Source organism: Ursus maritimus, unplaced genomic scaffold (genome assembly GCF_017311325.1).
Source record: "Ursus maritimus isolate PB19 unplaced genomic scaffold, ASM1731132v1 scaffold_5, whole genome shotgun sequence".
Classification (NCBI taxonomy): domain Eukaryota; kingdom Metazoa; phylum Chordata; class Mammalia; order Carnivora; family Ursidae; genus Ursus; species Ursus maritimus.
Window position 1 is genome coordinate 77,240,299 of NW_024426663.1, and position 25,297 is coordinate 77,265,595.

The 25,297-nt window shown below is 44.2% G+C and overlaps 1 protein-coding gene and 1 long non-coding RNA gene across 8 annotated transcripts in view; one reads left to right on the forward strand and one right to left on the reverse strand.

The window, feature by feature from the left end:
* The window catches only part of LOC121100776, a 52,377-nt gene extending 49,267 nt beyond the window's left edge, over positions 1-3,110 (reverse strand). Inside the window, exon 1 of the long non-coding RNA XR_005832579.1 lies at positions 2,981-3,110. This is a non-coding gene — a long non-coding RNA (uncharacterized LOC121100776). The remainder of the gene's footprint in view (positions 1-2,980) is intronic.
* Positions 3,111-3,312: 202 nt separating this feature from the next.
* Positions 3,313-24,155, forward strand: ZNF454 (zinc finger protein 454). 7 transcript variants are annotated; one of them, XM_040622608.1, is made up of 7 exons: positions 3,525-3,665; positions 4,020-4,194; positions 4,540-4,637; positions 5,583-5,709; positions 5,837-6,034; positions 6,134-6,223; positions 22,757-24,147. In XM_040622608.1, the coding sequence occupies exons 3-7, from the start codon at positions 4,593-4,595 to the stop codon at positions 24,070-24,072; spliced, it is 1,776 nt and encodes a 591-aa protein (XP_040478542.1). In that variant the 5' UTR covers positions 3,525-3,665; positions 4,020-4,194; positions 4,540-4,592; the 3' UTR covers positions 24,073-24,147. The 7 variants fall into 7 exon arrangements, with proteins under 7 accessions (XP_040478543.1, XP_040478540.1, XP_040478544.1 ...); XM_040622609.1 differs by lacking the exon at positions 4,020-4,194 and having other exon boundaries at positions 3,313-3,591; XM_040622606.1 differs by lacking the exons at positions 3,525-3,665; positions 4,020-4,194 and adding an exon at positions 3,315-3,506.
* The last annotated feature ends 1,142 nt before the right edge of the window (positions 24,156-25,297 follow it).

Genomic DNA, 25,297 nt, shown 5'->3' on the forward strand with positions numbered 1-25,297 from the left:
CTTTTCAAGGGCTAACCTAAAAAACTGGCCATGGGATGGGAGAGGAAAGGAAGAATTCAAGCAATAATGAGGCAGAATCTAGATAATGTGGTAACTGATTAAATGTAGGAACTCGAATTTATTTGGGTGGATGGAGTGCCATATTTAAGAATACATAAAGTTGACCGACTTTGGGGGGCAATGGTAAGTTCAGTCTGGGGTCATTTGAATGAGTCTCTGAGTATCCAAGTGAAGATTCCTGATAGACACTAGAATGACTGGCAAGACAGTTACGAAGGGTACTCTCAGAGCACTGTCATTGACCAGGGGAAGTGGAGGAAGTGAAGCCAGTAGGAGCTGGGAGGAAACAGCAACCAAAAGGAAAATGAAAAACAGAAGGAAAAATTAGAAGACGGTGGCACAAAGGTAAAAGAATTTCACATAAGGTAAGAATAGTTAATATTTTCATATGCCATAGAGGGTTAAAGTAAGATAAAAATTAAAAATGGCCTTTGGTTTTGGTTACTGATAACCTTTGTTAAATATTAGTGGGTTGAAGAGTGAATTAAAGGTTGAAAAGGACTCATTAGCTTGCCTGAAAAAGGAGACACTGAGAAAGACAACTAGAAGGAGACTGGCGTTGAGAATGGGTGTATCTATCAGAAGAGCTTTATGGCTACAAATACTGGAAAGCCCAGTTAACAAGGCTTACAAGTAAGCAGGATTTTTTTTTTTCTCACATAACAAATCTGGAGGTGGGTGGCATTGTTTCAGAGACAAAATTAATTCAATGTCTTTAGTTTTATGGCTTTTCTATCACGGTCATATCATGGCCGCTCTGCTTCAGCTAAAGTATCTTCATTCAAGGCAGGAAGAACGGGGTGGGAAGCACTAGCAACATCTGTGCCTTTTCTCAAAAAAGGTTGTCCTAGAAGCCCCTCAGCAGACTTTGCCTTACATCTCATTGAGCACAGCTGTGCTATATGGAGGCCAGGAACAAAAGGAGGCTGAGAAAAGAAATACTCTTCCAGCCTCTAAAGTGGAGGCAGGCAAAGAAAAGGAGGTTTGAGCAAGGTGTTGTTATGGCCAACGAACAGTCTGGCGAGAGTATGTTTACATGGCCACTGAAAAGAAGAGGTGTGCGAGAGTCGAAGGTGCAGGATGGAGGGGATGGGGAGCTCAAAAGTGGGAAAACAGGATTGGGACAGAGGCAGAAGCTAAAGGAAACTTTTTCAAAGGAAGGGAATTTTTCACGGGGAGAGGTGGGACTCAGGAAGCGATGGGTACAGAAGATGTTTGTGGGTGGCAATGGAAGAGGATCCCTATGGACGCTGGGTCCCCGGGCAGGTCAGTCTCTTTGGGCTATGTGACCTCTAAGCTCTAACTCTTGGGAGCTGGAACAAAGACAGAGGGGGAATGAAACAACTGTATCCTTGGAAAATTAGATCTTTTATATTTGTCCCTTACACCTAGTTTCCTCCTTTACCTTCACATATTCTTTCTAGAGGAGGCAGAGAGAAGACATGGATAGAAAGTAGATGAAAATGATAAAGACAGCAGCAAAATAAAGGGTCAGAAGGAAGGCACAGGACAAGGGGGAGAGGAAGAATGAAACAATGAAGCCTAAGACGACGCAATAACTCAAACTTGGTGAAATATTAACCTTTAGAGGAAACAGCTGGAGAAATGGGTCAGCTACATGGAGGCTGCACTACTTTTTCAGTTTTGGATGCCTTAGGCCCTTGTATGTCAGTTGTCAGTCATTCTGGGCAACAAGTAAGAAGGACAGTCTCTGTACCTCTCCTCTATCACCAGGGCCAGGACCCCGGGGTCCACTTAGTAGACATGAAGCCTCGGGCAAGACACTTAACATCTCGGTGCTTCACTTTTCTTATTCTTAGTAGCGCAAACCGCGTTGCTTCGGATTACGGTAGATACCCATGTAAAGTGCTTATAAAAGTGCCCAACACAGAGTTAGTGCTCCATAAATATGTTACTATCATCCTCAATTACCTGGAAACAAAATAACATTCAGGTTCCTTAGCATGGCATCCAGAAAATTGTCTTAGAATCACTAGACCCTCAAAACCAGTGCCGTGTACACAGCAAGATTATGTCACTGTGGGAGGCGGTCCCTCCCCCGGACTGTTGTAACAGCCTCCTGCCGAGTTTCCCTGTATTGCCTCTGGCCCCACCAGAGGGTCTCCCCCCTCCCCTCGCAAAATGTCAAAATGTGCTCGCCACGTCACTCTCGCGCAGACTCCTTCAGTGGTTGCCCATCCCGCATGGAACGAATCCAAAGGTCTTCCGATGGCCTTCAAGACCCCCCCGGTCCCCTTCAAACCTCCCGTCCAACGCTCTCTTGTTCACTGTGCCCTCTCCAGTGCCTCCAGCCTTGCAAAGCCTCAGGCTCAGCAAGCACACACTTCTGTCTCGGGACCTCGCCGTCCCCTCCCCTTAGATGGCTCTTCCCCCACGTATTCACACGGTTGCCTCCCTCTTCAAAGAGGATTTCCCCAAACACGACTTAACATCCTCCCCACCCCCGCCCACTGTCCCAGGTTTCCTGACAAATACTGTCCAAGCTTAGGTTCCACTGCTCTCTCCCCAGCCCCTAGAACAGTGCCTGACACACACGTGCTCCCAAAGTGTCCAGAGGATGAAATCTTCCATAAAACCCTAAACAGAAGGCTGTCGTGTGACCTAAGTCACTGACCCTGCTTCCTAAGCCGACAGTTCCCTGACAAGCCTCAGGTCACATTTTTGACTTTTTTTTTTTCAAGTCACCACCGACAAAATTAAAACCTCCTCTTCCCTCCCCGAGCTCCGCGAAAACGTGTATTCAGAGGCAACTTAACATCCCCAGTGGGATTTCCCACAGGTCACCCCATCCCCGCCCGCCCCCGCAGAAATGAATACCCGGCCCCCGGGCCACACCGCTACAAAGGTGGTCGTCCCCATGCGGTCCTCCTTCAGGAAGGCGCCTTTTGCGGCTTCTCACCTCTTACTCCGTCCTCGGAACCGCTCCCCACGGCGAGCGACAGACTTTATCCCGTCGTCAACTTCTCGCTGGTCTCTACCTTACCCGGGCGTTACTTCAGGGCTGAGGTGGACTCCGAGTCTGACTAGAACGGAACGAAAGCTGCAAGTGCCGATTAGCGCACGGGGAAGAGCTGCACTAGGGGCACCACGACGACCCTGCCGTGGCCTCTGGGAAATGTAGTTTCAGTACGCAAAGCTGCCCGGAGTCGTGAAGGGCGAGGCCCTATCTGCGCAAGCGCGCGATATCACTTTCTCCGCTTGGCGCAGGCCAGCGCTTCGCCCTCTGGGAAGTGGAGTCTGGGAAGCCGAAGGGTTGCAGTCCTCGGACTCGTGGGTATTCGGCTCAGCGGCTCCCCGGGCAACGCGCAAGCGCAGTTACGACCCGGGCTGCCGACTCCAGCTCATTGTGTTCCGCCTGCGATGTGGCGGTTGCGGTTTCTCGCCGCGGGCAGAGGCTCCTCGAAGGGCAATCCGGTGGTGACCAGGCACGGTGGCCAGAGCCGCGTCGGGAGAGTGGGAGCGGCCGTGGGGTGGTCGGGCCCGGGGGGCAAGGGCGGAGGGAAAGGACGAGTAAGTACGGGTCGTAGTCCGTTCTGGAGGACGCTGATCAGGATGCCCTGAACTTGCCGGGACGTATGGCTGAGGTTTGATTCTAAAGAGGAAAGGGGAGGACGGCCAGGTGCGGGCTGTTGGTTTTAGGGTCCGAATGTGAGTGTGCTTGTGGAGGAGGATGCGGTCCGGGCCTCTGCGTGTGTCTCGGAGGAGCCGACTCCGGGAAGCCGGTGGACGCTCCACGCATGGATGCTCCGGGCTGGGTCGGAGCCCTGTCTGCGGACCTCGCTGAGGCCGGGGCAGCAGCCTTCGCAGCAGCAGCTCCCGCGGGGACCGGGCCGGGGGCCGGAGGGTGGGTTGTATGAATGAGACTCCCAGCACCCTCCCCGCCACCCAGCCGCACAAATGCACTGCCTCTTGCCCACCTCTGGCTCTTTGTCACCCAGACTGGGCCCCTGAGCGGCATAGGCCTGAGGTCAGAGAAGGGCTTGGCCTGAGAGGCCTTGACAGTGAAGATCCAGCCGTCCTAGCTTGCCTCTGGAGGAGAAAGAAGACCATCCTTCCCCACTTCTTCCATTCCCCTCCCAGGCAGGGGAGAAACTTCTGTTGAGACCTGTCAGGGTAACTTAAGGGTAAAGACCAGAGGGTGGGTAGAAAGCCTGGGATCTGGGGCTGAAGGGTGCTTTCTGCAAGGAAAATCCCACATATTTAAGATACAGAAGGGAAGATGTAGAGGATTTGACTCAGATGCTGGGGGAAGGTGTGAGGGCTGGGAATGGCTGGGAGGGATTCTTTTTACAGTGGAGGCCAGCAAAACTATCCTCAGAAAGAGGAGAGAGAATTGGGAGCAAATAGGAACAAAAATCTACTGCTTCAGGGTATTGGAGGACTGCCAGGATGTGACTGCTCACAGCCTCAGTCTGGACTGTCCTGTGATCTCTTTTAACCCAGTTCTCCTCATAACAGGTGTGTAGAAGTTTCTAGCCTAAGTCCCGCTCTGCCGGTCCCTGAAAGGGCTTATGAAAGAAGGAATGGCCGTCAGGCACCTGCCAACCATGGTCCAGGTGAGTGGGGAGTTGCTGCAGTGTTCCCCCCTAAGTTGCCTTAAAAGTTTTGAAAGTAGAGGTTGAAGAGGGTGGGCTTGTTTTTTTACCCTGACCAAGAGCTTTTTTCTTAATCCAGTCTCAGCTGGAGGCCTGACCCCGTTGCTCCTATATGTATATATATAGAGAGAGAGACCCTTGGCTTTCTTCTCTGGGCTTCTCCTTAACTCCTTCTCAGGGCACACCAGCTCTCTCGGCTTCTCAGCCAAGAAGTTTCCAAGGAAGGCACTAATTGTGATCAGAGGGGACAAGGTCATATTGTCCAGAATGACAATTCCTATGGGAACCGTGTATATGTGTTGGGGGTGAGCAGGTGAGCAGCCGAAGACAAGCCGGAGTTGCTAAGCTTCAAGTAATAGGCGCTGGGTACATGGGCCATGTTCTCTAAGACATGCTGGAAAGATGAGAGATGTGGAAACTGTCCCTACTTTCTTGGAGTTAACAGCCCAGTGGGGGGAATCCAAAAGTAAATGAGAACTCACAACAAAGTGGGACAGTGCTTTGCTGGGCCTGCGCAGGTGAGAAGGGAGTTGAGGAAGGCTGTGCCCGGGAGGAAATGTGGAGACCGAGGCCTGGGTAGGATTTGGTCATGGGGTGGGGTAGAGGCAGGGCTGGGCAGATTGAGGGAGACGGGAGAAAATGTTTGGGGCAAAATGAACAGCAAGTATGAAGTCTCGGTGCTGAGGAGTCGTATCTTCTCCACAATACGTGTTTCTTCAAGGCCGGAAGGAAAGTCTGATAAAAGCTCGGCCGCTAGGACACCCTGAGGAAATGCTTACGTTGTCACAGGACACCAGCCCCACACTATGCTAACAGTCCCGCACCTCTCAGCTGGCTCCTGGGGACTCCCAGAGAGCCATGGGAGGGGGTCGCGGCGGGTCACCAGGGACGGGTTTGCTGTTACAGGAATCCGTGACCTTCAAGGACGTGGTCGTGCTCTTCACCCGGGACGAGTGGGCGCAGCTGAGCGCCGCTCAGAGGGCCCTTTACAGGGATGTAATGCTGGAGAACTACAGCCACCTGGTCTCTCTGGGTAAGCGGGGGTCCTCCGAAGGCTGATCTCGCAGCCGGGGATCCCTGTGGGACCCTTGTAAACTCTTAAACTGGTTCCATACAGAAGACTGGGCTGGGAGTGGGCTGATCGAGGATGTTCTCTTCAGGGCTGCTGCATGCCTACCCCTGGTATCCTGGGGACGTGACCCCTTTGGAGTCGAAGTGCAGATGCTTCGAAGGTGCCGAGGTTGAATCCTCTCTCCGTTTCAGCAGGGAGGAGGACGTGGGAACAGATGGTCTGTGTCAGGCCCCAGCCATCTGTTCTTCCTTCTGGGAACTCTCCTGTCCTCTGGCCTTCCTATCAGGTCACCTTTTCCAGGAAGTCCCAAGGACTGGGTCTCCTCCTTGCAATGATTTTACCGCTGGTATGAACAGATGTGGTCCATTTCCCCCCTCACAAACAGGACTGTTAGGATCCCAACCAGATGTGTTTTCCCAGCTGGGAAAAGGAGAAGACTGGATGCTGGAGGACGCGTCGGGAGGCCTCTGTCTTGGTAAGAGCCCTGCGTGTGGGAGGCACGGGGAGGGACTCCACAAATACTCCAGGCCCGTGGACTGCGAAACAACATCTTTTCCCTTCTCGTTCACCGCAGTATCTGATGGCCACACTGGTCCCCGTGTGCACGTGGGCCCTCCTCTCCCCGGATTTTCTTCTCCCTTCTTTGGCATAGATTCATAGTCTCCAGTGTGGAAAAGGCCTCCGGTGTAATCCGGGCTGCTCCCAGCACCCCATGTCTCGTTTAGCATCTAGCGATCTCTGCTCACGGTTCTCGGGGACGAGGAACCGCGCCAGGTTGCGCACAGCAGGTGCGATGGGCCGGCTCGCCATCTGCCTTCTGAGGCAGCCCTCCCAGCGCACAGGGCACACTTCTTCACCATGGCCTTCATGTTGGTTTGTCCGTGTGTACCTAGATCCGCCGGCATTTAATTATTCCCTGCCCGTTGTCAGCACCACACTGTGCCGGAAGCACCAGGCGAGGCCAGCCAGGTTTATGCTTTGCCGGGTTGCTCACTTGGCACCTGGTGGCTGGCACAGACTTGTAGCCTGAGGATACAGAGAACGTGACAGTGGGCGGTGGTTACTTGTCTTTAGGAGCGCTGTGGGTCTGGTAGCTTAAGTGCGGGAGCAGGGGTGCCCCTTCCTTTGCTCCCGAATATTCTAGAGAGCGTGTTGCCTCGTCTAAGACGTTAGGACATTTCCCTTTGAGCTGGCATTTCGTAGGCTGGAAAAGTATTTTCTCAAACCTTTTGGTACTGATTTTTCACCCAGCAAAACAGGCAGGGATTTATATCCTACAATAAATAACTCTATACCCGGGATGTCTAGGATCCAATCTGTTACGGAATTTAAATGTCTTAACTCGAAAACTCAGTTATGCAAAAAAAAAGGATCTTCTAACTTACCCCAGTAGCGTTCTGAATTTGCATTTCTGCCATACCCAAGCTAGGGCGTTTTTTAGTATTTCGTTCTGTATTATACACGCAGTGTCCTAATAAAAGAAGGGGGGGTGGGGGAATTAAGCAAAAGAAATTCATCCACTGTCCTACCACTCTAGCATAACGTCATCCATTCCCCCATCACTCGTCATTACCGCTCGTCCTTTCTTGTACTTGGGTGGGGGGAGTATGAAGATGAAGGAGTTTTATATACTCCTAGAAGCATTTGACACTCAGGTGTGGGTAATGACATGGAAAACCAGGCGGTCGTGGTTCAGGCCCTCCCAGGTGCCTTTCCCGACCCTCAGGGCCCAGCACCTCATATTCCTGAGTTGCCTGGACACCCCAAACCTTGAGCCGATTCTTGAGGGATGATCAGTGGTTAGCACCGATCAGGCATGGAAAGAAGTCCTTTTTTTTTTTAAAGATTTGAGTTCATTAAGAAATGAATACATTAAGAAATGAATACATTTGAGAGAGAGGGACAGAGAGAGCACAAGCAGGGGGAGAGGGAGAGGGAGAAGCAGACTCCTCGCTGAGCAGGGAGCCCCATGTGGGGTTCAGTCCCAGGACCCCGGGATCATGACCTGAGCTGGTGATAGACGGTTAACCGACTGAGCCCCCCAGGCGTCCCAAAAGTCTTATTTTATACTTCCCAGTAAAGTTTTATAGCTGTTCCTCTCATTGTCTATTGAAGATACATTTTTACTTTTGAATGGAACCATCTTTTTTGTTTTTTTTTTTTAGCCAGAAATTGCTGTTATAGAGAAATGGTAGTCCTTTCCAAATATGTATTGCCCTCTTGTCTCTCTCTAATTATTATTATTAAAGCATTCATTAGATCATTTTTAGTTTTGGTTTTTTTCTTATTTCTGTTTCACTTCATAATGACTGACTAGGACTTCAAAAAACCATCTAGAACTTCTCCATTGTTGCACCAATTACCCTTGGTTTAGAACAGACACTTATTTTCAGTCGTAGGAAGAAAAAAGTCTTTCTCATTGGTTTTCTCTTCTCTGGGCCATGTGCTTGCGGAGGGAGCAGAGAGTTGGCATTCGAGCACCTGGAGACCATCATCCTGCCGGGTGTTTTCCGAGGGCATTTATGCGAACTGCCTCATTCAGGCCTTACAGCCTGTGAGGCAAGTCACATCAACCCCACTTACAGAAAACCAGGCCTCAGCACGGTTAACAAATTTGGACAGATTTAATGTTGCTATTTCCCGGCAAGTCAGGATTGGGGTGAAGCCAGCATTGAAACCCATCTGACCCTCAAGCTCATTTTCTCCCCTCCTCCAAAACAGCTTGTCACCCAGAAATTGTGTACTCAGTAAACCTACCGATAGCCAGCTGGTCCCTTAATTTGGGTTGTGTGCTACTAACTTTTTTAGTTCTTTCGTATTTATTAATCTGTGGAGGTTTCTTTCCGTTACATCAGTTGTACATTTTACCAATTAGCTTTAAACTGGTGGGGTTTTTGTTTTTGTTTTCTTTGAGCCATGAAGTGTATTTGTTCACAACCGAGCATAGATAGCATTCATCTGAAAATTTAACACTTTATATTGTGTCTTCGTCCTCATTTCCAATTTTATCTGCTTTTTTTTTTTTCCCCTCTTACATTTGTTGGGAATTTCTTTTTCGGAGACCCAGCTCTTATTTATATCTCTTATAAGTTGTAATTTTATTTCTACGCATGTGGTCATTTCCTTGTTTCACGTATTTTGATGGCTGTACGTTCTGTATACAAAAGAGAATCTGTTGTATTTTTTGGCAGTTTGAAGAGTAAGGAAACAGCACCAGCTGAAGAAACAAAATGTAGGGGCACCCGTGGAGTCCGGTGCGCCCCGCGTCACTGCCCTTTTCCTCCTCTCCGTGCCAGCCAGAGCCGCTAGCTCGAATGTGACACCAGCAGCCCTGCGCTGCTCGTCATGGTCTTACCACATTTATCTGTGGCTCTGAGCAGTCGTGTTCAGCTTTGCAGCGCTTTCAAGTTTGATACATGCAGGGCACAGTTGATACCTTTCCCCAGGTTGCGCTTTTTAAAGCCTTGTTGAGTTGCGTAGCCCTGCGCTTTGATATTCCCTCAGTTTTTCCATGCTGTTGCTGGTAGACCTGTAAGTCGTTTCCAGACTTTGCTGTACAGGATAATGCTGACTCAATATTTTTTTTTAAAGATTTATTTATTTATTTATTGGACAGAGATGGAGACAGCCAGCGAGAGAGGGAACACAAGCAGGGGGAGTGGGAGAGGAAGAAGCAGGCTTCCAGCGAAGGAGCCTGATGTGGGGCTCGATCCCGTAATGCTGGGATCACGCCCTGAGCTTAATGACTGAGCCACCCAGGCATCCCTGACTCAATATTCTTATACACGCCTTCTTTGGGATTCTTTTTTAGGCGTGATGTCTAGGTGTAGAAATACTGGGATTAAGGGCGTATGCTTCTTCCACTCTGCTAGAGTTTCCCCGATTACTGATTAAATTAGCTCCAAATTACACGGATAGTTGATGCAAGTTCTTGTTACTTTACATTCTTGCCGAAATTGGGAACTGTGGGACTTTTAAAAATTCTCCCAGGCCCATTCCTGCGAAATGGTATCTCCCTGTGGTTTTAATTTACATTTCCTTGTTTCGTAGTGAAATCGAACATCTTCGTGTGTTGCTGATTTGTGTTCTGTGACTTACGTGTTCATGTTCTTTGCCCGTTTTCTATTATAGTTTTTCTTTTTCTTAGTCGTTTGTAAAAAGTCCTCCTTATTCAGGAATCCAGTATTTTATTGGTTAATATGTGTGTCACCCTATAGTTTCTCTTTTCTCTTTACAAACAGAAGTTCTTAATGAAGTAAAATATATCAGTCTTTTGCCTTAATGATCTTTATCTTCATGCTTTTGCTGTTGTGTTGAAATGATCCTTTCTACCCTTAGATCCACGAGGGAAGGACTTGGTCTTATTTATTCTTACATCCTCAGCACACCGGGTCCCAGTGTGTATTTGTGGAGCGGAAGCATGAATTTCTAATAGTACTTAACTTTTGTCTTTTTTTTTCCTGTAAAATCTTGTCAGAGGTTTATTTTTAATAGACTTTCTTTTTGAGTAGCCTAACATGGGGCTCGAACTTGCAACCCTGAGATCAAGACCCGAGCCGAGATCAAGAGTCAGTCGCTTAATGAACTGAGCCACCCAGGCGCCCTGTTAATAGACTTTTTAAGGAATGTTTGACTCTGCTGATCCTTTCTATTTTATCTTGATCTAGTTCATTGGGTTTTTTGGGGTTTTTTTGCCCTTTATTTCTTACCTTTGACTCTCTTGGAGTTTATTCTGTTCTTTTTATTTTTAGTATTAAGTTTTATCACAGTAATACATGCATTTCATGAAACTGTGGTATTTATTACAAAAAACGAGTGGCCCTTTTGTCCCCCCTTTTCCCCCTTCTCCCTGCTGGAGAAATAGCCACTTTTCTTTTAGCTGATTATTTAATGTACTTCTGCCAAATAATGATGTTTTTCTATCCCTAACCTAAGAGTTCCCTCTGACCTCTTTGCAGTTAATCCCCCCCATCCCTAGTCCCAGGCAGCCCCGGGATCTGCCAGGATTTCATAGGAATGGACACGTAGGCTTCCGTGTCTGACTTCTGTCACTTAGCACGGTATCTCCGAGACTTCTCCTTGCCGTTTCACGTGTCAGAAATCCTTTGCTGTTGCCGAGTCAGCGCCCTGTCATATGGCCATAGCTCTGTTCAGTCATCGTTAACGAGCATTTGGGCTATTTTCAGGTTTGGCTAAAGCCGCTATGAACATTCCGGTACAAGGCTTCTTCGTGTGGATATATTTTAGTTCGTATGCTCTTTGCGGACATATGTGTTCACTAAGGTATGTGTCTAGAAGCAGGAATCGCGGGTTGTGTACTAGTTGTGTGTTTAAACTGGGAAACTGTTTTCAGTGGACACGAGTCCGGGTGCTCCTTTCTGTACTGGGTAGGACTCCAGCACCCCGCCGAGCAGCAGCTGTGCGAGGGGCCATCCCTCCTTGTTCCCCCGTCTTGGGGGAAAGCACTGGATCTTTCACGATTACGTCAGGTGTGGATTATTTTGTAGATGCCCTTCTGACGTCAGGTTGAAGAAGTTGGCACATCTGATGAGAGTTTTATCGTGACTGGATATGGCATTTCTCTCAAATGCTTTTCTGAATCCTTAAGATGCTGCTGTGGTCAATCAATTACACTGATTGGTTTTAAAATATCAAATCAGGGGAGCCTGGGTGGCACAGCGGTTAAGCATCTGCCTTCGGCTCAGGGCGTGATCCCGGCGTTATGGGATCGAGCCCCACATCAGGCTCCTCCGCTACAGCCTGCTTCTTCCTCTCCCACTCCCCCTGCTTGTGTTCCTTCTCTCGCTGGCTGTCTCTATCTCTGTCGAATAAATAAAATCTTTAAAAAATAATAATAAAATAAAATATCAAATCAAACTTGCATTCCCGGAAAACCCAACTTAGTTTTGCTTTATTGTTTTTGAAATATTGCTGGACTACATTGGCTAACATTTTGTTAAGAATTTTTGCACCCGGGGGCGCCTGGGTGGCACAGCGGTTAAGCGCCTGCCTTCGGCTCAGGGCGTGATCCCGGCGTTATGGGATCGAGCCCCACATCAGGCTCCTCTGCTGTGAGCCTGCTTCTTCCTCTCCCACTCCCCCTGCTTGTGTTCCCTCTCTCACTGACTGTCTCTATCTCTGTCAAATAAATAAATAAAATCTTTAAAAAAAAAAAAAAAAAGAATTTTTGCACCCGTATTCATGAGAGGTAGTCTGATCTGTGCCTCATAATATCTTTGTTTTTGGTACCAGAGTAACGTTAACCTCACAAAATGAATTTGGACGTTTCGCTTCTCTATTATTTTGAGGGAAAATCTGGATAGAATTGGTGTTATTTCTTCATTAAACGCTTGATCAACCCAGTGACGTTTTCTGGGCCAGGAACTTTCCTCACGGAAAGGTATTCAACTGCACGTTCAGTTTCCACAGCTTCTCTTCAGTGGGCCACAAATGTGAGCTGCCTCAGCCTCCCCAAACCCTGAGCCCTGTCAGTTCAATTCATGGAACCTCCTGGGCTGTTTTGGTCCCTGTGCTGTGACCTGGACACTGTCCCCAGGGCCTAAATCCCTAGGCCTTCCCTTGTCTGTTTCTTTTTTTCCAGGGATCTCCATCTTTCCCTGTCATTTGTCCATTGCCTAAAAAGTTGTTTCTTTCTCTTTCTCTCTCTCTCTCTCTTTTTCCCCTGATTTTCTAATTGTTTTACAATGGAAATTCTCAGAGTTTTCAAATCCTGCCATCATTTTTAATTTCTAAGAACTCTCGTGCCTCTGGATATTGCTTTATCTGTATGCTCGTACTCACATTTTGTAGTTAAAATATTTTACGTCTAAACATAAATGATTTTTTAAAAACATTTTCTTCTCCCTTCATAAGCTCTGTGTTCTCGTAAATTTCTCTTTGATTATTTTGGTATCTCTTTCCTGTTAGAAGCTTTCCTCCACTATCTGGTAGTCCTTGATTGTCTGCCCAGGGAAACAGTGGGAGGATCAAGGTCCTTTTTGGAAGCTCTACGTGGGTGAGTGGGGCCTGAGTCTTTAACACGGCTCTCCTGCCGCCAGCTGCCCTGGTGTCTTCAGTCCAGAGCACCTTTGGTTTACTCCCTCAAAGAGAAAAGGCCTCCGGTCCTCTGCCAAGTTGGGAGAGGGGAGTCCCTGAGCTCCTCTGGGTTGGGGAAGGGATGGGGGGTGCCTAAAGGCTTTGTAAACTGATCTTAAACCAGTGCTGCATAATCCACTCCCCACTTCCGGATGTACCTGATGGGGCCAGTTCCTGAAACTCGTGGTGATTTGGAAGTAAATTGGGTTAGTTCTGGTCCCTCCCTGGGGGGGACCTTTTGAGTACATTGTAAAGGCGGCTTGCATGCCTTGTATGAAACCCTGGAGTTCCATAGTTAAGACCGTACTTTGTTTTTTGTAACGTGGGACAATGCAGCTAGGGGTATTGCTCCTTAGTTCAGCCCACCCTGAAGTGACCTGGGCCCTGGGGAGAGCAGACTCTGTGTGCTCCCGGGGGTACAGTCTCCTACCCTTAGTTCGTCTTCAATGTGGCAAAACTGGGGTGCATTTGACTCCCCTCTTGACTACATGAGTGTTCTCATGGAACACTAAACATTCAGAAGACAAATGTTCTCTTAAATGTAGATGATGGGATTGTATTATCACAATCAAGAAAGGGCTTTAATAGATATAACTGACCAGCAGCTGCTAGAAAAGAAAGCCAGGGGCGCCTGGGTGGCACAGCGGTTGAGCGCCTGCCTTCCGCTCAGGGCGTGATCCCGGCGTTATGGGATCGAGCCCCACATCAGGCTCCTCCGCTATGAGCCTGCTTCTTCCTCTCCCACTCCCCCTGCTGTGTTCCCTCTCTCGCTGGCTGTCTCTCTCTCTGTCAAATAAATAAATAAAATCTTTAAAAAAAAAAAAAAAGCCAGCAGTTGGTTCTTGTTATCGAGCTACAGTATCCTTTTTGAAAGCCATCTGCTGGATTTTTTTTAAGTAAAAATGTTTCATAGTAATACTAACCCAGAAAAATACACAAATTATAAGGGTAAAACTCAACACATTTTTGCAGTGTAAATACTGTATAACTGGCACCTATAACAAGAAATAGAATGCCACCAGCACGTCAGAAACCTCCCATCCCCTCTATTTCTTTTGTTCTGAAGATACTACTACCCTGACCATAGGTTTGTTTTGCGTGTCTTTAAAGTTTATATAAATGGAATCATCCAGTATCTACTCGGCGCATACAGTATGTTTGCGATTTAGCCACGTATGACAATAGTTCATTCTCACTGATGTTCAGTATTTCACTCCGTAAACCTGCCAACATTTCTACTTTCTACTGCTGCTAGGCATTTGATTCATTCCTAGCTTGGAGCTGTGATGAAGTGTACTGCTTTGAATGGGCCTATACGTCTTAGAGAATATACATGTACATTTCTCTTGGGTGTGTAGCTAGGAGTACTGTGTTCATGAGTATTCCCGCTTTAGTCGACACTGCCAAGTAGTTCTCCGAAGTGGGTATACCAGCACTATGTGCGGGTTCCATAGCCTCCTACGGACCTAGTATTACCATTGTAATTTTTTTCCAACCACTCTGAGGATTTATGGAGTTTTAAAGATTTATTTGTTTATTGTAGAGAGAGAGCGCACAAGCGGGAGGGGCAGAGGAAGAGGGAGAGAGAATCTCAAGCAGACTCCTCGCTGAGCACGGGGCTGACTCGGGTCTTGATCCCGCAACCCTGAGATCATGACCTGAGCTGACGCCAAGAGTAGAGATGCTTAACCAACTGCGCCACCTAGGTGCCCCTAGAATCCTCTTTTGTAAAAGTACCTATAGGTCTTTCCCTTATTTTCTGTGTAGTTGTCTGGTCGTCTCTTACTGATTGATAGGGTTGCAATTTGGGATTTGCATCCTCAGCTGTCGTGTGTGTGTGTGTGCGCGCGTGTGTGTGTGCGTGTGTGTGTTGCAAATGTTGTTTCCTACTCTGAATAATAGTGTCATTTGATAAACAAGATAGTCCAGTTAGTGTGTGGGTTTTTGTGGTTTTGTTTTGTTTTTTCTTTTTGCCCCTTGTAGTTAATGCTTTTTGTGTCCTACATAAGAACTTTAAGGCCATGAGGATCTTTGTTTTCCTGTAGCAGCTTTATTTTTTTGTCTTTCATACTTCAGTCTGAAATCAACGTGAAAGATTTATCATTCATTGTTTTCCATATGGGTCTTCAGTTGACCCAGGATGGTTTATTGAAAAGACTGTCTCTCTCCCCACTGTATTGCAGTATCTCCTTTGTCATATGGCGACTACATGTGCATGAGTCTGATTCGGGGTTCTTTAATCTCTTGCATTGGTCTGTTGGTATGTGGGTCTGTTTCTAGACTCTATTCTCTTTCTTTTTGTCTAATGTTGTGCAATACAATACTGTTTTGATTACTCTAACATTATAATGAGTCTCACAATTGATGATATAAGTCTTCAAGCTTTGTTCTTTTCTTTGCTTTTAGAATTTTTGAATTGACTATTCAGCTTCCACAAAATTTCTGCTGGGATTTTAATAAGAATTGGCCTGAGCCTGTAGCTTAAATGGGGAGAATTGGTAGTACTCCATTCTGTGAACATGTTATATCCCTATATTTCTTTAGGTTTTCTTTATAATTTCTCCGAAATTTTTTGCCATTTTATGTGTATGGTTCTTGCACAGCTTTCATTATATTTATTTCTTTTTTTTTTTTTTAAAGATTTTATTTATTTATTTGACAGAGAGAGAGACAGCCAGCGAGAGAGGGAACACAAGCAGGGGGAGTGGGAGAGGAAGAAGCAGGCTCACAGCAGAGGAGCCTGACGTGGGGCTCGATCCCATAACGCCGGGATCACGCCCTGAGCCGAAGGCAGACGCTTAACCGCTGTGCCACCCAGGCGCCCCCATTATATTTATTTCTGAGTATTTTTGTTTTTGATACAGTTATAAAATCTTTTGAAAGTTTTATTTTCCAGTTATTTGTTGCTGATAGACTACTGGTTTTTATATATCGTTCTTATGTCCAGCACCTTTACTAAGTTCCCTTGTTAATTCTAAAAGATTGTAGATTATTTTTTGTTTTATATGAATATAATCATGTTATCTGAGAATAATGATATTTTTATTTTTTTCTTTCTTTACCTTGTACCCATTAAGACTTCTAGTACAATGTTAAATAGAAATTGTAATAATGGAGCGCCTGGCTGACTCGGTCAAAGAGCACGTGACTCTTGATCCTCAGGGTCATAAGTTCAAGCCCCACTTTGGGTGTAGAGATTATTTAAATAAACTTAAAAAAAAAGAAATTGTGGTAGCAACTTCAAAAATAACAATATTATTTTAACAATATTTAGCAATATTATTTAACAATAAGGACAATTAACAAAAAAACAGACTTTTTTTTTTTTTATTGCAGTCTCAGGGGAATGTTTTCAATATTTTCAATTAACTGTGATGTTTTGTGTAGATTTTTTTGTAGGTACTCTTTACCAGCTTAAGGAAGTTATATTCTACTCCTACTTTACTGAGTTTTTATCACGATTGGGTATTGAATTGGGTCAGATGCTTTTCAGCATCTATTGAAAGAATGATGTCATTTTTCTCCTGTATTTTGTTAATATGGTGAATGACACTGAGAGATTGAAATGTCAAAACAACATTGAATTTCAACTTATTTCTGATCCATTATCCTTTTTTATATCACTTTTTTATGTTCCTTTTGCTGAGTATTTCTTTTAGGAATTTTGCATCTGTGTTGATGAGAAAGAATGGTCTGCAATTTTTTTTTAAATTGTCCTCATCAAATTCTGGCAGGTTGTGCTAAGCTCATAAAACCAATTAGAAACGTTTGTTCTCTTCAGTGCTCTGAAAGAGCTTGTATAAGAATGGTGTTATTTCTTCCTTAAATGTTTAGAGAGATTCACTAGTGAAACCATCTCTGCCTGGCAGTTTCATTGTGAGAAGGTTTTATTTATTTTTTAAAGATTTATTTATCTGAGAGAGAGTGTGTGTGTGAGCACAAATGGGGGGAGGGGCAAAGGGAGACGGAGAGAGAGAATCCTCAAGCAGACTCCCCACTAAGCACAGAGCCCGACGCGGGGCTTGATCCCAGGACCCTGAGATCATGACCTGCACCGAAATCAAAAGTCAGCCGCTTAGGGCCACCTGGGTGGCTCAGTTTGTTAAATGTCTGCCTTTGGCTCAGGTCATGATCCCAGGATCCTGGGATCAAGCCCCGCATTGGGCTCCCTGTCAGCGGGAAGCCTGCTTCTCCCTCTCCCACTCCCCCTGCTGGTGTTCCTTCTCTCGCTGTCTCTCTCTCTGTCCAATAAATATATAAAATCTTTAAAAAAAAAAAAAAATCAGCCACTTAACCTACTGAGCCACCCCAGGTGCCCCTGTGAGAAGGGTTTATTTATTTATTTTAAAGATTCTATTTATTTGACAGAGAGCTAGACAGCCAGTGAGAGAGGGAACACAAGCTGGGGAAGCAGGAGAGGAAGAAGCAGGCTCCCAGCGGGGAAGGGAGCCCAATGCGGGGCTCGATCCCAGGACCCTGGGATCAGCCCTGAGCCGAGGGCAGACGCTTAACAACTGAGCCACCCAGGCGCCCCTGTGAGAAGGTTTTAAGATGAAGATTCAATTTATTTATTAGATGTAGGACCATTCAAATTTTCTCTTTCTTTTTTTGTACCTTTCAAGGAATTTGAGCGTTTGGTCTAAGTGGCCACACTTCTTAGCATAAAGTTTCCTTATTACGTTATTGTCTTATAAGTCTCTGTGGAATCTATCCTGATGTCATCTTTATTATTATTGATATTAGTAATATGTGCCTTCTCTCTATTCTTGATTAGTGTTGCTAGAAGTCTGTCGATTTTTATTAAGTTCTTGATTGATTTGTCTTTATTATTCTTTCCTTCTCCTTTGTGTTTCATTTGCTATTTCTCTGATTTCTTGAGGTGTACATTTCGTTCTGTACATGACTCTAGCTACATCCTATCAGTTTCGTTTCATATTTTTATCATCATTTAAATTATTTTCTAATTTTTGTTGTGATTTTTTTTCTTTCACCTATCAGTTATTTAGAAATGTATTGCTTAATTTAGAAATATCTATGGATTTTTTAAGTATCTTTTTGGTATTTTGGTGTTCATTTCCAGCTTAATTCTACCGAGTTGAGAGAACATATTCTGAATGCTCTCAGTCCTGTGAAATGTATTCATTTACAGCTCAATATAAGGTCAGTTTTGGTAAATGTTCTGTATGCATTAATAATATGTACTCTGTCGTTGTTGGGTGTGCTGTTTTCAAGTCTACTAATTGAGTCAGATTTGTTTATCAGATTGTTGAGATCATCTCCATTCTTAAAGGTGTGATTTCTGAGTTATTGAGGGTGGTGTGTGAACATATGTTATTAGGATTGTTAAGATTTCTCTAGTTTTGCTTTTCATTTTCTTGGTTTCTACTTTATACATTGTGAAGTTATGTGCAAATGTAGATTCGTTATATGTTCCTGGGGAACTGTCCCTCTGTCATTGTGAAATATCTGAAAGTCTATTTTTTTAATATTGTAAGATTTGTCTAATATATACAACCAGCTTCCTTGTGGTTAGTGCTTGCATGATAAATCCTTTTCTTTCTTTTCTATATTTCTGTGTCTATATTTTGGTATTTCTCTTCTAATAAGCATTTAGTTGGATTTAATCTAGTCTTACAGTCTTAGTTTTTTAATAGGATATTTAAACCAGTTACTAATATGTATGGAATTGGATATCTGTTATCTTAATATTTATTTTGTGTTTTACTCACCTGCTTTAAATTATCTTTTGTCTTCCATTTCGCCTTCTCTTGCTTTATTTTCATCCTGTATTAGCTTGTTATTATATCTTCTTTAACTATTAGACTTTATTGCTCCTACCTTAAAATATTAACTCCATTTTCTTCCACCTTTCATGTTATTTTTACTATGTATATTTCATTACATAAATGTTTTCAGCCTCTCGAGACATAATTATCGTGTGCAATCTTACATGTATTCACATATTTACTTTTCCTATTGCTTTTCATTCCTTTTTACATTTCCATGTTTCCACCTGGGATTTTCTTATGCCTAGAACATTCTTGTTATTGTTTTTTTTTAATATGGGTCTGCTGGTGACACAGTCTCTGTTTTTATTTGTGTAGAAATACCCATTTCATATTCACTTTTAAGGATATTTTCTTTCTATTGAATTCTGTTTGGCAATTATGTTCTTTTAACACTACCGGATGTTGTCTCATTGTCTTCTGGCTTCCATTATTTTTGTTGAAAAGATGGCTGTCACTCTTATTTTTTTCTTCTTTAAAAGTAATGTATTTGTTTTCCTCTCAAGCAACTGTCAAGATAAACTTGAGTTTTCAGTAGTTTTGTGCTTAGGTGTGTTTTCTTTGTATTTATCCTGGCTGGAATCTCTTAGTGCTTCTCAAATTCATTTTTCAGCCTTTATTTTTTTCAAATAACACTTTTGTCCTATTTGTTTTCTTCTCCCATTCCAGAATTCATCACATATATGTTGTCTCTTCATCATGTCTTCTATGTCTCTTTTTAATTTTTTTCAGCAAGTTTCACCATAGATGTTTTCTGCTTATGTATTTTTCCAGTGCACTATTGCTCCTTTCTGCCATGTTCAGTATACTAGTATTAAATCTATCTGTTCAGTTCTTTTATTTTTTTTTTTAAGATTTTATTTATTTGACAGAGAGAGACACAGCGACAGAGGGAACACCAGCAGGGGGAGTGGGAGAGGGAGAAGCAGGCTTCCCGCTGAGCAGGGAGCTCTATCCCAGGACCCTGGGATCGTGACCTGAGCCAAAGGCAGACGCTTAACAACTGAGCCACCCAGGCGCCCCATATCTGTTCAGTTCTTAATTTCAATTATTATATTCTTTTCTAGAATTTTCATTTGATTCTTTGGTTCTAATATTCTGTTGAAATTCTCATCCTTATCTGTTTTATTGAACATATTAATCACACTTATCTCAAAATCCATGTCTGATAACTTTCATATCTGAGTTCTGTGGCTCTTTGTCTACTTTCTGTTTTTTCTCTTGACTTAATTTCTTAGTACTCCTGGTACATTTTGACTGAATCCCTGATATTGTATTTGAAGAAGTGAAGAGGCTCTGGGTGATGTTATATTCCTCCAGAGAAGATTTGCCTTTTCTTCTGGCAGATAGTGAGTGTAAGGGAAGCACCTTAATCCAACCGAGGACATGTTATTTGGAGCTTGGGGTGTGGTGTTTATAAAGCTTTGCCTATCTCTTGTTTGCCCTTGCTACTAGGTTGTAGCCCTCCAGGAGTGCCTACTGAGAGCATTACATGTTTACTCTGAGCACTACCGCCTTCTTTGGAAGATCCTGCTCTCAGTTTTTGGCTCCATATTTTCTTAAGACTAGAAAATTTTGAAATTCTGCTTAGCTTTGGTCTCTTGCCCTGAGAAGTTTTAGAATTCAGCAAATTCTATAAGGAAAAAAAAAAAAACCAGCAAGTATTGGGATTACCTTTCTGTATTTCTCTTCTCTACCAAATATTGGACTATCAGGTTGGCCTCAAGGGATATCTGATGCCTTTAGACAGAACTTTTGTTTCTCAGTTTAGATTTTCCAGTTGTTTTCTGCAGGAACGTCTGCCACAGCCTACTTCATAAGGTCCAGAAGTGAAAGTCAGCCCGTATTGTGTTAGATTTGACAGTCCTGGCATTTAACTGACCATTTTTGTTTTGAGCAACATTATTCTGAACTCCCCAGGATGTTAGCTTTGAAATGTACTTGTTTAACTTTCTTTTCCAGATAAGTAAAGGGGTTAGTTTAGTTTAGTTTGGTTTTGTTGATTATATCTCTTTGTAGATTTTCTGGAGTGTGTAGGAAAAAAAAGGGATGAGGAAGGCTGTTCTTGATAGGATTTTCCAGAAAGCTTTGCATAATTGCAAAGTAGTATCTAGCTCTTATTATTTCATTTCTTAGTGCAAAGTCTTAAATAGACTTAACATAAAAGGCAGATATTCACCAATACGTAGGAAGAACTAGTATGCAGTCCAGAACTCTGCTTGTTAATACGGACATACCTCATTCTGTTGTGCTGTGCAGATATGCATTTCTTGCAGATTGAAGGTTTGTGGCAACATCAAGCAGATCTGTTGGCGCCATTTTCCCCACAGTGTTGGCTGGCTCACTTCCTGTGTCTGTGTCACATTTTGGTAATTCTTGCAATAAAATTGAAAATGGCCGGAAAGGATTCCTTTTAAATACCATTAAGAACATTCATAAGTGATGGTCAGAGGTCAAAATAGCAATATTAATAGGAGTTTGGAAGTTGATTCCAGCGCCCATGGATGACTTGGAGGAGTTCAAGACTCCAGTGCAGGAAGTCACTGCAGATGTGGTAGAAGGAGCAAGAGGACTAGCATTAGAAGTGGAGCCTGAACATGGGACTGAATTGCTGCAAGCTTATAAGACAACATGAATGGATGAGGAATTGCTTCTTGCAGATGAGCAGAGAGAGTGGTTTCTTGGCATGGAATCTCCTCCTGAGGAGGATGCTGTGAAGGTGGTAGACATGACAACACAGGATTTAGAATAGGACATAAAGTTCGTTGATAAAGCTGAGGCAAGGTTTGAGAGATTGACTCCATTTTTGAAAGAAGTTCTACTGTGGGTAAAATACTATCAGAACAGCACCTCATGCTACAGAGAACTCATTCTTGAAAGGGAAGAGTCCATCGATGCAGCAGACTTCATTGTTGTCTTATTTTACGAAATCCCACAGCCACCCCCGCCTTCGACAACCGTCCTTCAGCAGCCATCAACACTGAGACCAGACCCTCCTCCAGCAAAAAAGATTTTGCTAAAAGCTCAGATGCTGGTTAGCACTTTTTTGCAATAAAGTATTTTTTAATTGTGGTATATACAGTGTTTTTCTAGTCACGATGCTGTGCTACTTAACAGACTACAGTATAGTGTAAACATAACTTTTACATGCACTGGGAAACCAAAACATTCATTCAGCTCACTTTATTGTAATATTCGCCGTATTGCAGCAGTCTGGAACCAAACCTGCAGTATCTCTGAGGTACGCCTGTCCCGTGAAACCAAGTGAGACGATTGTTGAGTAAGTGCAGAATTGGTCTGTGGGGAGAGAAATGATTCTGTCAGATAATGCATGAGACTATGGCTCGTATCCCAGTAGCAGAGTCCCATTTCTCATGACTCGTATACCGCTTTCCCCAGTCAGGGCCTCACCCTCTAAGATGTACTGGGTGTATCCAGGCAGATTTGCTGCTTTGTTCCTAATTTTCTGTCCTCACATATACATCCTTATGGTACATTTTCCTCACACAGATGTGACATTATTCATATGGTCTAAACACTTCCTCACCAATAGTAGGAGGTCCTAATTTTATTAGTAGATACGAGTGTTTTACACAACCTTTATAGTGGCCTTTTTATTAGCCATCTGAATGCTAAAATGAGTCTATAAAACATAAAAATGTTGCTTTTAGTAGTTATGGGAGTTGAATTACTTTTCTACCAAGTGTTGACCTCTAGTTTCCCTGGTTTCTTAAGGCCACATCTAGCTTATTTTTAAGACCATACCACTAAAATAGACAAAGTACATTTTTTTTCTTATCTGTTAGCATATTAGGGTCTGTGTAGGCTTTTTGAGGCTGAGAAAGTCAGGTAACTTCTCTGTAATCACAAAGAAAATGAGTATTGTACTGAGAATCCCACCCCAGGCCTCTGACTTCTGAACTCAAGCTCCCAAGCTGTCCTGCTTCATAGATCTTACATTAAATCAACCCCTTCCTGGCACGTCCTCTGTTCACCTCTCTTCCCCTTTCCTTTCCTACCTTCACTTCAAGAAGCCCTTAAAACTGCAGACTCTTTGTTAGCATTATAAACAGGCTCATCTTCTTACCCCAACTAGATAAAACATGTTTATGCTTGATGTCTTTCAGACTGGATGACTATGCTTGTGAGTAAGAACTCTACTCCCAAGGCGGATATTCCTGACGAAGACTTGGATCACTGGATGATAAAGGAAGGCTTCACTAGAGATGGTCACTGGAAATACGGTGGCCTTTTAGAATGGCAGCATGGAGGCCAGGTGGTACTTGCTCACCAGAGAACCCCCTCTGTGCTCAGCACCCAGGCCAGGGAAAAACCTGGGAGGCACTGCACTGTGAGCTCATCTTTTGATCAGAGTCAGGGATTTCAGTCTAGCCAAAAATCCTTCGAGTGTAGTGAGTGTGGAAAAGTCTTCACTAAGAGTTCAACCCTTAATAAACATCAGAAAGTTCATACTGAAAAACTGAATGCAAATCGGAAAACTGTTATTAAAGAGAAACGATATGAATGTAGAGAATGTGGGAAAGCCTTTCACCAGAGCACACACCTCATCCACCACCAAAGAATTCACACTGGCGAGAAACCGTACGAATGTAAGGAATGTGGCAAGGCCTTCTCCGTGAGCTCCTCACTCACTTACCATCAGAAAATTCACACCGGAGAGAAACCTTTCGAATGCAACTTATGTGGAAAAGCTTTTATCCGAAACATACACCTTGCCCACCATCATAGAATACACACCGGAGAGAAGCCTTTTAAATGCAACATATGTGACAAAGCCTTTGTGTGCAGGGCACATCTTACCAAACACCAGAATATTCACAGTGGAGAAAAACCCTATAAGTGTAATGAATGTGGGAAAGCCTTTAATCAGAGTACAAGTTTTCTTCAGCATCAAAGAATTCACACTGGAGAGAAGCCCTTTGAATGTAATGAATGTGGAAAGGCCTTCAGGGTGAACTCCTCCCTTACTGAGCACCAGAGAATTCATACTGGAGAGAAACCTTATAAATGCAGTGAATGTGGGAAAGCCTTCAGGGATAATTCATCCTTCGCTCGACATCGGAAAATTCACACAGGAGAGAAACCTTACAGATGTGGTTTGTGTGAGAAAGCCTTCAGGGACCAATCAGCCCTAGCCCAACATCAGAGAATTCATACTGGGGAAAAACCTTATACGTGTAATATATGTGAGAAAGCCTTCAGCGACCATTCAGCCCTCACTCAACATAAGAGAATTCACACCAGAGAAAAACCTTACAAATGTAAAGTCTGTGAGAAAGCCTTTATTCGAAGCACACACCTTACTCAACATCAGAGGATTCACACAGGAGAGAAGCCCTATAAATGTAATAAATGTGGGAAAGCTTTCAACCAGACTGCAAACCTCATTCAGCATCAGAGACATCATATTGGAGAAAAGTGATAGCATTATAGTTTATATGGCAGAGCTTTGAGACTAAGTATGTTAATTATTGAATGTAAGAGAATCCATTCCAGAGAATAGCCATGAAATCTTACCTGAAGATGGAATTTTTATTTACGGAGAGTCAAGCTTCACAGTATTGTGGGTTTGAGAATTTAAGAATGGCTGCGCTCCTAGTTCCGAACGGCCTCAGTTGAATACCAGTAATGTTTAACTACTCTGGATTATCAAGTATCATAACCAAAATGAAGCTTCATTGATAACATAGAAATTAGATAATCAAATTTACATTTTGACTATTAAGAGAAAGTATAAAATGGTAAAAGACCAGGTCGAGAAGCAAAGGAACAAAAAAGTAAGAAAATGATCTATAAGCATTTCGTTCACTTTTATATAAGAGGGTTTCTACTTTTAATGGAACCCTTTGTTCTCATCCACCCACTTTGCCAGTGTAGGGAAAGTGCAGTCACCCATGCATTGGCCCCGGAGTTACTTAAATTGTGTTGTCCACCTTCTGCTTGAATCCATCTTGTCAGATTTCCCTGACTTAACTGTCCACTGGCTGCTTACCCATATTCTCTTTCTGGGACAACTCATTTGAATGGTGTGTCCCTCTTGATTTAGCACCTCCTAACTGGTGACATCGTGTCACTTATCACCACCCCATTTGCCCTTGGGGAATGTGGGGATCTGGCCTCATACACAGTCCGTGATTTTGGATATCTCACCCAGACCCAGCATTCAGAACTCGGGACCCCCGGGAGGCAGAGGGCGATCAAATTTCTTGGGTTACCCAGTTCCTCTGGGCCCCACCTTGACTCTGACACTGGGATGGTACCTTAGAGTAGGGGCTTAGTTTGTGTAGACATTACCTCCAATTGTTCCGCACTGTACTTACCCCACACACAGCAGTCAGGGGCCTGCTCACTTCAGGTGTGACAATCCAACCACCTAGCGGTGTTCTAGGCCCCCTCCACTTCTGTGACTTGCCATTTCCTAACCAGCTGATGCAAGTTAGAGCCCCAAAGCCAGTTCTCAAAGGCTCTGCTCCACTCTCTTTCCCTGGCTGGCAGTCCTCTGTGTCCCCTGCACTAGAGTATATCTCTCTTACCCCCAGAATAGGAACTGTATCCTGGTCCCTGCCTGCCCTGCCTTCCTTCTGTCCAATTTTCTGAAGGTCTTGACTGTGTTCACAGGACAAACAGCTTTGAATTTCTGCTTTTGC

Bases quoted from the DNA above. Each gene is read 5' to 3' on its own strand.
- ZNF454 (XM_040622609.1), top strand. From the start codon at position 4,593: ATGAAAGAAGGAATGGCCGTCAGGCACCTGCCAACCATGGTCCAG. The intron at 5,710-5,836 runs GTAAGCGGGGGT...TGTTCTCTTCAG, and splicing joins CAGCCACCTGGTCTCTCTGG to GGCTGCTGCATGCCTACCCC. The intron at 6,224-22,756 runs GTAAGAGCCCTG...GATGTCTTTCAG, and splicing joins GTCGGGAGGCCTCTGTCTTG to ACTGGATGACTATGCTTGTG.